At 37.2% G+C, this 15,254-nt stretch overlaps 1 protein-coding gene across 1 annotated transcript; it reads right to left on the bottom strand.

The window, feature by feature from the left end:
* Positions 1-1,378: 1,378 nt before the first annotated feature.
* On the bottom strand, positions 1,379-15,000 carry USP30 (ubiquitin specific peptidase 30). The gene is made up of 13 exons (XM_072415357.1): positions 14,774-15,000; positions 13,712-13,821; positions 13,118-13,297; positions 12,113-12,216; positions 10,733-10,831; positions 10,527-10,569; positions 7,612-7,706; positions 7,481-7,540; positions 5,413-5,499; positions 4,948-5,028; positions 4,508-4,709; positions 3,605-3,713; positions 1,379-2,784 (listed from the first exon to the last, which is right to left on the bottom strand). The coding sequence occupies exons 1-13, from the start codon at positions 14,842-14,844 to the stop codon at positions 2,520-2,522; spliced, it is 1,506 nt and encodes a 501-aa protein (XP_072271458.1). The 5' UTR covers positions 14,845-15,000; the 3' UTR covers positions 1,379-2,519.
* Positions 15,001-15,254: the final 254 nt, after the last annotated feature.

Genomic DNA, 15,254 nt, shown 5'->3' with positions numbered 1-15,254 from the left:
TAATACATCTTGTGGGAAGATCACAGAGGGACTCCTCGGACCACTTACCCTGTGAACTCTGCCCAGTTCAATGTCGGTTGTAGGAGGACCCTCTAATAGTATATAAAAGATGGCTGTGACTGTCGCCTTTATTTCAGGGCTTGGCCCCCGGAATCCCTCCAAAGAGGACACTGTTGCAACAACTGCAATTTTCATTGTCCTAAATTTGAAGAAAAAGTAAGGAAAGTTCCTCTCCTGGTAGAAGTGGAAGATCTGCCACTAGAGCATGCAGAAGTGCCTCAGCGACAGAGGATGAGGATTGTAATGTAGTGACATGGGAATTCACTGAGGTTATGTTGCTGCTACATTGTCTTTATTTTGCGTTTAGGAGATAATTCAATGCGTGCTGAATTGAAACCTTCATTTTAAGAAAGATAACACAGGACCACTTGCCTGTCTGCACGGAGGCGCTTTGGGATGTGCTGACTGGGCGATTAATGGAGAGACTGACGATGGAAATACTGGTCATGAAACATCTGTACTGTGTGGTGGCTCTGTAGAGCCATTGTGGCCACTCAGCAGCGGAGCCTGCAGGAGCAGGCTTGTTGGCTGTGGAAGAATGCTTAAGCTACGTACTCATGTCCAACAGTTCCCACCCGATAATCGGATCAGGGCCGATATCGGGCGAGAATCTCGCGTGTGTACAGCGCCAGTCGTCCATCGTCCGTGCGACCGTCCTGGCTGATCCACGGACGATGGACGACTAACGATCCTAATGCAAGGGAAGGGGGAGAGCGCGCAGCAGGGTACTGCTCCGTCGTTCTCCCCCTCCCCTCCGCATAGAGCAGAACAGTGCTATATGTACAGCACTCGTTCATGCATCGTGCAGTGCTAGTTGTTGGAAAGTGCACATGTGCATGCAGCTTTAGGCACCTCCAACAGCACAGAGCTCAAACAATCTGCATGCCCAAGCTTCCATTGTGTGGCTAAGCTTCTCATTTATCAATATGCATTATGTATTGTATGCATAGTCAAAGTACTCTCACCTTGTGTACTTCAATAAAGATATGGGGAAAAAATTTCAAATTAAATAACTGCTACTTAAAAACCTTCTTTCATATGTAATTCAGTGCTGGAATTAATAAACTTCCACGTATCTGCAAAGGAGCTGCATTATTTCCATCCAAGCAATTAAAGAACGCTGAAGGTTTCCAACCCAGAAAAAGACAGAGCAAAACTGTTGTGTTGGGCCACGTGAGTACTTCATCTGTGCTACATAGAACCGTATGTGCCCAGAATTCAGCTTTAAAAAAACTATGTACTGGGAATTCAAAGACAAATTTGCCATTGTAAATGGGATTACTGGAATGTTCTGTGATTGGTATACCATGTAAGGAAATTCTTCAGGAAAACATCTTTATTACCACATATTATTATTACAACATATTAAAATTAAATTGTAAATTACAAGTCATTTAAACAATCTGTCAAGGTAAGAATAAATTATCTCTTATTTACACATATACAGGCGTAGCAATTTAAGACAATAAAATAATATCTTGTGGCATTTTACATTTCAAAAGTAAAAGTATAAAAGGAAAGTATACCTAAGCCTTTTATTTGGATGCAGGGTATAATCTGCACAAAAGCTATTGATTTTACAGGTAATAAAGGATATCTAAACATAAAAACTAAAATGTTAATAATTACAGATTACCAGTCCTTAGATGTGGCTGCATTATTTTGTAATTGTACCTCTTGATTCAGCAAGCAAAAGACTTCCTGTTTTAGAGTGACAACACCCTCCTATTGTACTGTATCTATGGTGATAAGGTGTCAGTGTAGGCTTCTCTTTGATCTATATATCTCCGTTAAAAGGAGTACTTGATAACATTGTTTGAAATATCAATTAAGTGCACAGGAATTTACATGGGCATATGATTTCTAGCATGCTTTATAGTTATTTCTCAGTATTCACACAAATTGTGCAGAATCTGAAAAAAAAAACTCAAGCAGCCACCGCATCCAAATATTTAGTAAGCTTAAGTATATGACATGCTTGTTCTTGGGTTAAGATATTTTATTCTATAAATTCTAGTTGTTACAAGTACATTTAGATTTTTTTGGATTGAATCTTGCTAAATATGCTATATATATTAAAATCATAATCTTGGGCTCTTTACTTTATGAAAATAAAAAAATCTTTCAGGTAAAAAAAAAAAAAAAAAAAAAGCTACGATATCTCCAGTAAACATTTTGTAAATAAATCATAGCAAATGGTTGAAAAGTACTGTACAAAAATGATGAAAAATTGAAAATAATAAAAAATTTTATTGATTGCCTTTATTGATCATACCACAAAATCCTAGGTATTCTTTTTTTATTCAGGTGTACTCAGACTAGGTAGTATTTTTTATTTTTTTTAATGGCAGTACCTCATAATAACTTCTTTTTTCCAGCAGTACAGTTTTGAAATCTGTCCTTCTGCATCAAAACTATAAATTAAATGCAAAACAGAACTGTGTAACCTTTTGCTGTCCTCATTCCTCTGCTTGGGCCTCATGTCCTAGATTGCGAGGCTTTGAAAACACGCGTTCATAAAACAGTAAATAAGCACAAGAGGAGAGAACCTCCTGTATGTTTGCCCTGCGCACTGTATCATCTGAAATCCACAACCACTGCTGGCTGGAATGCTTTTGGCTCTTGGATGCATGAGGAGAACGTCGATAGGTAACAAAATGTCCTGAATGCATGTCACCATGATGAACAATGACTGCCATCAGACGAAAGAGATATGAGGAAGAACTGCAATTAGAACAGGTAACAGTGAAAATCTGTTATTCATAATATTATGAAAATGCAGTCAGCACAACACATCATTTTAATATTTACTCCATAGGTTACATTTATTTTAAAAAGTTGCGGCTCAGAAAATCACAGTGAGAAATCTGTGAACTCTGAAGAAGACCTGGGAAATCATCTGTCACAGAAGAGCAGTTCTCTTACACACATGCCTTTATAAGTGTAGCGTATTGACAAAGGTAACTTAATCTTGACGTAATCAGAAGCTGTAAACCTGTTCTGTATTGCTGATCCCTAGGTCATAAGTAGCTATTTCTAAACTATTGCATTATTGTCCATGAAATATTTCACAGAATGATGTAACCCTCTTCATCTTGAATTTTGATAGACTAAGCCTTTCTGGAATGCTTCTTTTTTACCCAATCATGTAACTGGCCTGTTGCCAATTAACTAATTAGTGAGATGTTCCATCACATTTTTCGCATATTTTGTTGCTCCTCATTGTCCCAGTCTCATATTTTTGGAAGGTTGCTGCTGACATTACATTCAATATGAGCAAATATTTTTCATAAAATATTTTTTTAGTTTAATATTTTTTTTAATTTCAACGTGATATATTGTCTTTGTACTCTTTCCAAATAAATGTTTTTCTGTAATTTACAAAGCAATGCATTTTGTATTTATTTGTATTTATTTACATTTTACACACTGTCCCAACTTTTTTGGAAACTAAGTTAAAGTTATTTTAGAAAGAAAATATTATAAAGACCCCATATTTCTTTTAACAAGGGTTTCCTAAGTAGTGTATGTCACAGGTACTCACATGCAGTCTAATGAAGGAGACTTGGAGTTTGTATAGGTAGATGACAATAATGAAGTAGAATATGTTCCATTCAATAACTGAATCTTGGAATTATGAATACCATCAGACACTAAAAAAAATAAAAAAACACCACTAACTGAATAAATTTTACACCAAGAAGGGTTACAATGATATTAATGTATGCTACTAAATAAATTCTCCAACTGAAAAGAAATATGGCAAAAGACCTGCCAAACGCTGCATTCTAAATTCAAACATCACAGCATGTCAACAATATCTAATCTAGATATATTTTAGGTTTTCCCCATTTTTAGTTAAAGTTAAACAACAAAAGCAATTTTTGTGCATATCTACTTTTGCCAATGCACATATTTAAAAGGAAATGACACACTAAAGCTACGTACACACGGCAGATTTTTATCGCCCGATAATCGGCATCAGCCAAATATCGGGCGAAAATCTGCCGTGTGTACAGTCGGTGTCGTCCATCGTCCAAACGACCGTCCTGCCGGATCCACAGACGATGGACGACAACCGATCCTAATGAAAGGGAAGGGGGAGAGCGCGCAGCAGGGTGCCGCTCCGTCGCTCTCCCCCTCCCCTCTCCATAGAGCATGAACAGTGCTGTATGTACAGCACCGTTCATGCATCGTGCAGTCCCTTGTCGTTGGAAAGGATCGTGAAAGATCCTTTCCAACGACAAAAATTGCAAGTGTGTACGCAGCTTAAGTGGCAAGCCAATGCTTAAGAAGCAGTATCTCAACATTTAGTAAGGACGTAAGGCATTAGTGCTGAAAAATAATAAAGCTAAGTATCACTCATGGAGATAGTCTATTAATACCACAAACAAGTTTTCAAGTAAAAATGAAGCAAAATATTGCACTCTTCTAAAACAGGTAATACCTGATGATCCATCTGTTGTTGGTGGATTTGTTTTTCTACGAGTACTGCCCTGATTCTGTGAGAAGGATTTTCCAGCCAGCCGATATTTATATCTGTCCAAAGCCAGAAACTCACTAAACTGGACGTGTTCATTGCGTTTTAGTGGACTACCCTGATTGGACCAACTCAGACGCTGCAAATGGATACATAAACACTGTGGAAGCTATAGGAAAGACAAAAACACAAATTCAATATACAACAAATAATCACATAGACAGTGAAACATAAACCTGAACTGAATGTAGCAGACAAATCTATTACCTGCCAGCAAAGTGGCCCATTTGTTTTTTTCATAATTCTTAGTGTATTTCACACAGTCCTTACTCATAGAATATATAAAAAATCCAACGCAGCCTAATAAAGACCTACTAAAGAATCCCAGTATGTTGTTGGTTGCTCACCTTTCCTAATTTCAACTGCTTAACAAATGTAGTTTTCTGATCTTCTACAAGCTGCCCATTTGGCCTTTCTTGCACTTGTAACTGTGATAAAGAAAATGGGACAGTTATACCTTAGCTGCAATTTGCATTTTCCATGCAACTTTCACGAACTCATCCCCTGAAAAAAGTTATCTTTCATTATAGCATGATTTATTGGTAAAAACACCATACTATAAAATATAAACAGGTTTTGATTACATCATCTAAAATCTCCAATCCTAATATATTAGTAAAGAAAAGGAGCAAGAAATAGTGCTAGTTTTAGGGCGTCTGTTATACTGGCACTAAAAACAACAAAAAGGTAAAAATACATACCTGTACACATCAGTATTTTTCACAAGCATAAAAAAAACAAAAAACCTTTATACTTCAACTAGAGTAAATATGAGTGTCAGCACATACCAGTTTTTACTATTTACAACTTACTTTGGTACAGTTTTCACAGACAACATCTTTAACACTCTCTGTGGAGATGAAGTGCTGTAGACAGTGGTCAAGAGTCATAGCACGGCCCTGGAGAAAATTTAAAGATTGTTTTTAAAACAAAATAAATACACTTGTGCAACAACTTCTTGGTATTGTAAAATAAAGACGCCCCCTCCTTTTGACAGCCTCCTAGAAACAACTTCTGGCAGGTTCTGGCATCATGATGTCACTAAAGGGGAGATTTCTTCCCCTTTGAGTGACACCCAGCTCCCCGCGCATGTGCGGTCTGGAGCTGGTAAATTTAGTGGTCCGCTGGTCCAAAAAGGTTGGCAGCCACTGCCCTAAACCATTATATTTTTCTTTTAAGTGACTCTTTTGTTAAGTTAATTGCCAATTCTTGGAAATTTAAAAAAAAAAAAAGATCCCGAAGCAGTAATAAAAAACAAAAAAAGCAGCTTTGGATGCAATAATTACCTCCTCTCTGGTAATGTTCCCCACAGTAATTCCTTGCTGATACCCAAAGTAACTTAATCCTAAATGTCAAGAACATCCTGTAATTACAGGGTACCATGGATCTGCCACAGACCCTTGCACAGTATAATGATGTAGAAAGATGCACTGTGATCAAATCAGCAATGCTCAGCATTGTTTATTACGAGGACCTTATGATTTAAGTAACTAGTCTAATAAAAGGTAAATAGGTAAATGTGTATTTGAAAAAAAAAAATGGATAAAATATGGCAGGGACCTTTGGGTGGTATGGGGAAGAAATGATGGGTGTGAGCCTGGAGTTAGGCTTTAAAACTCACATATCTTACTGCTGATTCTTTAGATATTTAGTACTCATTTACAGAAAAGTAGCCCCTCTACATGCAACACAAATGCCTTTCAAATGTCTGCTCTCTTACTAAGGACAAGAAATGGCGTAGGAGTCAAGAAAAGGACACGGAGCAACATGAAAGAAATGCAACAATAAGACACTGACTTAAATTTTGAATGTGAGCAATCTTAAGACAGCAATGGTTCCTGATATTTAGTTTACAAAAGTACTGTGATTCATGAATACAGTTCTCTTGTGTCCACCATTTTTTTAATTCCGTTTTCCATCTCAGTGATCCTCAGAGTTCCTTTAGCCAATTTCTAGCAACTTGGACTTGCAATTGGACTTGCAGGACTCTTCAAGAGCTGGTCATCTTGCTGAATTGTGTAAGAAAGGGAAAAGGGCCTTAGTGAGAGAAGTGACCAAAAACCTGATGGTCACACCGACTGAGCTCCAGAGATCCTGTGTGGAGATGGAACCATGTTTCAGAGGGACAACCATAACTGCAGTTTTCCGCTGATCTGGTAGAGTGGCTTTATAGTAGAATGGCTAGAAGCCTCTCCTCAAAGCAAAACACATGAAAGCCCACTTGAAATTTGCAAAAAAAAAAGCACCTGAAGGTGTTTTAGACTGTAAAGAGCAAGATTCTAAGGTCTAATGCAATGCAGATTGAAATTTTGGCCTCAAGTCTAAAATGATGCCTGGAAGAAGCCAGGCACCATTCATCACCTGCCCAATACTACCATCGCGACAGTAAAGCATTGTGGTGACAGCATCATGCTGTGGGGGGGGTTTCAGCAGCAAGAATTTGGAGACTGTCAGGGTTGAGGGAAAGCTGAATGGAACAAAGAAAACCTGCTCAAGACCTCAGACTGGGCCGAAGGTTCACCTTCCAACATGACAATGACCAAAAGCACATAGCAACGAAAACGCAGGAGAGTGGCCCAGCCAGGTCTTTGACATTAAACATCTCTGGTGAGACCTGAAAAGTGCCCACTGACAGTCTTCTGGAGGACTTTAAAAAATGAATAGCAGAAAATCTAGGTGTGAAAAGCTTGTTGCATCATATCCAAAAAAAATTGCTGCCATAGGTGCTTCAACTCAAATACTTTTTAATAAATTCACAAAATTGTCTAAAACTCTGTTTTCACTTTGTCATTATGGGTGTGTCATAGAGCTCTTGGCAATATATAACTTTCATATTAAAACACATGAATTAAAAAAATAAATAAAAAGCAGCACACGTACCCATGCAGCAGAAGGTATACTTAATGAGAGGCTGTCAAAGGTGTCATATCGCATAGGACTCTATAAGAAATTGAAAAGCCATTAGACAGAGCTTAATCTTTAATGGTTTTAACAAACAGACATACCCTTACCTGATGCTGACAGTTCTTGCATACCATGTTACTCGTCAATCTTCCGTGGAAAGGGTGCTGAGTTTTCCACTGTCTGGGGATGGGGTTTATCACACCTATAAGAAAATAAAATCTTACATGATTCTATGACTGCCTGCTAAGGTTATAGGATGAATCTATATTTAGAATTAGCAAAGAGGTGGGACATGTAGCTGATGATCCAAATTGAACAATAGTGTACAATTTCCAGCCCTTGTAGAACTTTCCTCAGAACAATAACGAGTGCTTGAAACCAAGAACAAATATTACACAAAGAAATATTTTGAAGCTGTTGAAAAGAAAACTGCTGACCATACCCTCCATTTTTTGAAAGAAAAACAAAGAATATGCCCAGTGTTTATATTGCTGAGTAAATATCTTTGTAAACTGTTTTACTTGGACACAAAGACACATTCGGCAGTGGCACACACAGTAAGGGTACATATTCAGATTATGTGATATTTCTACATTGGGAAATGTATACTGTAGTCACAGACAGTTAATTATGTTGCCAAATTATCACTATATTGTAAGAACCCAAAATATCAGAAGCCAGGCATGCAGAAAAATAATTGGTAAACACCAAACACACACCAATTTCAAAACTGCTACCAAAAATTGCCCCCAACACCTCTATAGTCAAGTTCTGCTCATGCAAATTAGTGCACAATAATTTGCCAATTATCACATGTAGAATTTTTTTTTCTAACACCTGGGTTATGAATTATAAAACTAATAGGTAGAAATTCCAGCTACTGTTCTGCTAATATGTGAACAACAAATGAGAATGTTTTACACTTAGCAGAACCAATAGCAACATAAAAAGACCAACATTTTTAAACACCGCCATAATCTACAATAATACAGACACTTTTGGAGCCTACATTCTTTACCCTGCACAACCAAGCTTTTGTAGATTTTTAAATGGTACACTATAAACTTGGAAGTTATAAATTATAGATATTTCTGGATTTTCATGGATGGAATATACACACATACTCACAAAATAGGTGAGAAAACATGCCCTGTATCCATATTTGGTCAGGTATTTAGTTACCCTATCAACTATGAAGATATACATTAGTATTCCTTTCACATTGTGATGATGTGTCTTGTACATTTAAAGTGTTTATAGAGTAAAAAAAAAAGTGTAAAACCATAATATGACCTACTATGATCTCAGCAACATGCAAGAGAAGTGAAAGCAGAAATACTTGAATAGTGCAATGATTCAGATGCTGTTGTCAGGCTCTGGTCAATCATCTTTTGTTAAAGGTAAGGGAATGTAACTTAATTCTTTTGGCGTGTGTGAGTGTGTTATATACACTATTATGCTTGCTGTTTTCTATGGCATATTTAGTTAAACCTCCACACACATTACACTAACACACTTCAGCCAGGTTGGGAAGCAAATCAACAACACAATAGCAAATTTAGATTATTTATCATCAGGTAAAGTATAATTATTTTTATAAATAAACAGTATTTATATGGCTCCAACATATTACGCAGTGCTGTACATTGAATAGGGGCTGCAAATGACAGACAGTTACACAGGAGACGGAAAGGACATCTGCTCTGCACAATATGAGAACAGGGGGAAGCAGCACACAATAGAAGGGTGGGGGGGATATGGTTAGTGAAATGTATAATCCTTAGTTTATCATTTTTTTGAGTGGGTCTTGTAAAGTATTGATTTATCCCTGGTTTCTTCTGGTGTGGAATGATGGTCTGTGGGGTATTTGCTAAAAAAAAGATTGGGATGTTACCATGCTTAACATAGCTATAGAAGGTGGTGCATGCATGGTAGATTTGGGTATAGCAACTAGGTCAGAGGGAGTGGAAAAAATAAATGTGAGAGCATGGGAATTACCAGAAGGAAACAAAACTGATTATTACTATTCTGGCATATTTGTGAGGTAGTAATGACATGAGAAGTGGGCAGAATTGTAGTGGGTATGGGTATAATAGAAGCTGCAGTGGAGCAGGGTTTTTTGTTTAATTTCCTAGGGGCGTCCCTGAAAGGATCTGTTAGGCAATCTCCCTTTATTCTGTTTTCCATCCCTAGATGTTCTAGTTAATGTCCTAAATGATGACGTAGGTATATCACTTTAAGATTCATCCTCAGCTTTCAGAGGAAATGCTAGAATTTCTTCTAAGAAATTGATTCCTAGATTTTAAGCATAATTAAATAAAACTGTAGAACACTGGACATAAAGATCAATGTGTTGATGATGTAAGTGTTTGTGTGCTGTGTTATTTATTCTTTATGTTGATACACTGTAGTTAAATGATGTATCAATATATATTTGTATCATAATATTTTTTGGTTATTGGTTTCCTTATATTAATGAGTTATTGTTTGCCATTATATCTAAACATAGCTTTGCCCAATACTCCTGATAAAGTTATAACAAAACACGTTAAGTGTGGACATCAATTATTGTCCTGCTATGAAGCCATACTTTTTGGCAAATGGTATTATAGCACATAACTGTTTTGCACTGCATACCTCTGCTAGGTTTAATTATCTGCTATGATTATAGCATTGAAGAAAGTTACATTGTGAGACCCGATGGTATGGGTTATATATTCCATGGATATTTTAAACATGATTATTTAAATTGAACATTTTAATATTTATACTTTCCTTTAAGTGTGTCTGCTTAACAATTCCTGTTTGATACTGTGTTGCTGATTTGGATTTATTATTTTGGGATGTGGCAGTGCAAGACAGCAAATATGATTTGTAGGTTGGCACTGCAGCTGACCTTTGAGATTTTCCCTAATATTATTTTAATTGTAATACCTATACATATATGGGTACCTTTTGACAGGCTAATTTATTTACCACAGCATTTTAGCTGATTTGTACCAAACAATTTACGGAGACCCACCTTGTGTTCTGCAGTGAATCTGCTGTTCACAAACCTGAGGGACCTGCAATAAAAGCAAGTAATAACAGTAGTTCATAGGTAAATTGTGAATAACAAATAACATTTTTGATCATACCTAAACGTAGCAAGAAAGGCATGATGAGTCAGATCTTCATCTCTATAAACGGTAAAGCATATGATTGAAATTTGAATATAAAATTGCGTACCTCCAAAGCATTGATGTCAAAAAGGTGGGGTACATGGGGGTGACGATCTCTTTCATCTTCTAATGATGATGTCAATACATGAAATAGTTCATGTGCATCCTGTAACCAAAGAGCATATGTCACATATTAAAATACCATACCAAAAAAGAAAAAATCATTATTTTTCATAGGGCAACTGTAAATAAAAGAAAAAGGAAAAAGGAGAAAATAACCTTGCAAAGAAATTGAATAGCAAAGATAGGCCTCTTTTCCAGTTGGAGAAATTTAGGTTATTTTGAAAAGTTCACATTTATTCCCCACCGAAAATATATCTACATCAACAAAGCCTTGATCTACAAATCAAGTTCACACCAAGGTGAGATGGGCTTAGACCTATGACAGAAATATATCGCACCCACATCAAAACACTTGTATTTGGCATCCTGTGTGCTCATACCAAATAGAGACATTAAGTATGCAGTATATTTCAGTATATAGAAAGAAGAAAAAGCATCTTTGTTGGCAATTAAAAAAAAAACTCCTTTCAGGTTTTTATTGCTCTGGCTGTATAAGATGACAGGATAGGATATGAAGTATATAGTTTCGTCTCGAGTTCCAATAAATACTGTACCATATTTTAGTAATGTTACCAGGGACTGGTATATAAATTAGTGCCACATCCAGGACTTACTTCACATAGTACAAAAAACACAGAACTTTTAGATTAATTATAAAAAGATATCACATATTTCTATTCCATAGATTTAAAGGCATCAAGTATTTACTAAAAATCAGAAATATGCTCATTGTAACAAAAAACAATGCACAGTATATCCACTCACTCATACATACATACATACACAGTATTCAAAGGCTTTCGACAACTAGGCTTCCTTAAGACTGATATACTGGTATGTTTAAATGATATTTCCCATATGTTAAAATGAAGTCAATACAGAACAATGCCACAATTTCTTAGAGCAGCAGATCTAGGGGGGAGTTAGACTGGCAATGCAGATTTCAACCCTATGTATTGGTTAGTACAAAATCCTTTTTGGAGGGCTGTATCATGAAGTCTATGAATCTTGTTGCATGCAATAGTATGAATATTTCTTTCAGGCATCTTCCATTCTTTCCACTTTTCAAATATCTAATCCTTCTAACTTGCTGTGTCTACATGCGTGTGCTCCAATAAAAGGTGCATGCCATTGCTCAGTGTTGGCCACCATCCAGATGATGACAGTAGCAGAACTCTCCTGTGCAATGAAACTCATATCTAGATCAGATGCAGCCATCTACATAAAATTTAAAATACTCTAAACTGATTATCAGCCAGTCTGTTAGCCATTTGAAGTAGCTAGAACAAAAAAATATATACATGTGTAGAAAAACTTCACAAACCTGCTCTTCAAAAGACGAAATCTGCCACCTGTATGATCTAAGAACATCAAGGAGAGGACTGGCATCCATCACCTCTTCCTCTGCAGCCTCCTGGTTAGATAAAGCTGGGAAAACAGTTATAACATTTTATAATATTAAAACATGTAAATTGGTCACTCAGACCTGGGCACTGCATTCTGGGAAAAGATTGCTACATGAACCTAAGCATTTCTGAGAATTGGATTTTTTGACTTATCACTAGGCGGGAGAGTTGGCTAGCAACCTATCACTAAGATTTCCTTTAGGAAATCACCATACCAAGAAAAATCATCTCAAAACACTGATAGGAGTCCAGTAAAAGTCATCAATGAGACGCACATTATTATATATTTATATCATATCAAATAATGAATAACATCCAATAAATTATGTTAAGAACTTTATTATATTAGGTAGACTAGTGAAATTCTGGACTGCAATATGTATCTTTCTTGCAGAAAACAGTCCTTCAAGCTTCTCCTACTGCTGGCTGTGGTACTAAACATCTGAAAACTAGTTTAGGGCTGAACATTAATATTAGCATTGACCCTATACTTTGTAACCCCTTTTCTTAGTGACCTCTCATCCAATTACAGGAGCTGCAAAAAATCTATTTTTTAGAGCAAGGAGTCCAAAACCTCTGTCCAGCCCCTATGACCACTGACCAAGCAAAGGCAGAGGGTGTATCAGTGCAGTAAAAAATCATACAGCCATCTTTCCTGTGTTAACACAGAACTTTGGGCAAACCAAATCTATACCCCCCTCCAATTCCCAGACAGTTTCAGTGCCTGCACAATAAATTACAAACCCATAGTATCTTTGTATTGAGTCTGTGCTGTACACTATAAATGCAGGAGGTAGAACCTTGTACAAATATGACTCATTACACTGGTTTGTGTAGGAAGTCAAGGTGATATTTACAGAAGAAGAAACATCAAGACAGAAAGGTGTTTCATTACAATATGGGACTGTTTGAGAATTTAATACCTTTTAAAAGCTGTAGCAGTGTAACAGACAGATATCGAGGTGATGTGTCTTTTTCTTCAACCTGGTACTGTGATGTAAACTCCTCAAGCCAATAAATAAAAGAAGGACAAGCAGACAAACTTTGAAGCAAAGAATTCATAAAACAAGTGTTTCCCAAATTAAGTAGCCCTGGCACCAGCCCTAGAAATTAGAACACAAGAAAATAATTATGAAGACAAAAACATACAAAAAATGGACCTTGCACAGAGTATTTTATTATTTATTCCACAGATGCCTCCTGCTTAGTTTTTATTACTATTACAGTACATAGGGCCAACATATTACGCAGCGCTGTACATTAAATAGGGGTTGCAAATGACAGACAGATACAGACAGCGACACAGAAGGAGGAGACGAGCGTTCCAAGAGGAGCTCACAATCTAAGTTCAACAAAAGCCAATGTCAACACCCAACCTGTAGGACCAATGTATCCCTATCTGCCAATATTCTCTATAAGATTTAATTCAAGACCAAACGTAACTGTACATGTAGTTTATCAAAAAAAAAAAAAGCTTCTGTGAACAGCTATAGACATTTGATATTATTTATTGATACCTTTTTTGCGTTTCTTTCTGTCTGTGATTGGACCCCACAGAACATATATTCCAGCTGCAAGGGCTGCAGCAATCCCACCAATCATACCCCAGTTCTTCATCATTTTACACCTGGAAGAAAATTAAAAAGATATTGAAAACAATTTAGAGCTGAACTTTAGGCAGATAAGTGACACAAATTTACATATCTCTGTAATCATTAAATTAATTTTAAGTTGGGGACAGAGTAATAAGGTGCCAATATGCTCCTGAGTTGACAAAAAACATGCTGATAGAAAAAGAAACTGATAGAGAGATGTGCTGCTTTTCGTTTCACTCTCCAGTCACAAGCAGGGGCAGGTCCAGGATAACCTGAGCTCATGTGGCCGGGGGGATGGATGCTCATGATTAAATTTAAATATAATGGTTGTCTGTTTTCCCACTACTGTTCTCCCCCTCCCTTTACAGGTAATGTTTTATCTGAACAGAACCATGGACACTAGAACTGGGACTTTTTACCCCCCCCCCCTTTTTTTTTTTTTTTACTTTTACATTTTTGATATCTTGCTACTACTCTGGACTCCTGAACCTATGTATCTCTGAGACACCTCTCTCTACCATTCTCTACTATTCTACTATTCTCTACCATCTGACTTTATTGATACATCACCAGACAAGTGTTTTGTATACTTAATTAACCTGAATGGCAGTACAATATATATGCTAGAAGTGCAAATTCCATACCCATAATAAAATACATGCAGGGTACTTACTATACATCAAATTATTAGAAAGCCTGATGTGAGGGGTTGGGAAGCTTTTTGGTATACACAGCAAATCATAATAAAACTGGATATGGGCACCTAAACTAGTTTAAAGTTTAATATATCTGTCAGGCTGAATAAGTATGCGCCCTTTCCGTGCCAGGACGTCTACACATGATAAACAAATACAAGTAGAAAGGTCACAGTGTGTCATGTGCGTCCACATATGGAGTGATTAGGAAGTACTGGGCCTACGCAGCCTCCTCATAATACGCCACACGGCCAGCACTTAGTTCGGTCCCAGTCCCACCAGTCCTAACCTGGCTCCGGCTCCTCTGCGTAATGACACGCCGACGGTCGGATCCGAGGCCCGGGCCGAGCCTCTGAGCATCACGCCCAGTTACACCACAGCAAAAAGGAACCAACGATACACTTCTTGTTTCCGCGACACACTGTAATCAGAGCACCCGTAGAAAGTGCACGGAACACAAATGCGTGTGAACCGTACAGCGTACTGCTGAGATGTTGTTGCCATGGAAACCATTTTCTTTTTCTGTCTGCCGACAACAAATAACAACAGAATGAGCCCTTCGTGATACACGAAGATGAACGCCCATATATTACACCAACAGGACAGTGTACACAGATTGGTATACATGTAGACAATATTAAAGTCATTCACATTGAGCACCTATTCTTTGTTATACACAAGGCCATACAGGTATCCACATCTAATGTTTATGCCTATTATAGTGTGCAATAAAAGTGTGGCATGAACACAATGCAGTGCATGATAGGTTA

Source organism: Pyxicephalus adspersus, chromosome 6, assembly GCF_032062135.1.
Source record: "Pyxicephalus adspersus chromosome 6, UCB_Pads_2.0, whole genome shotgun sequence".
Classification (NCBI taxonomy): Eukaryota; Metazoa; Chordata; class Amphibia; order Anura; family Pyxicephalidae; genus Pyxicephalus; species Pyxicephalus adspersus.
This window is presented reverse-complemented; position numbering and strand designations above follow the sequence as displayed.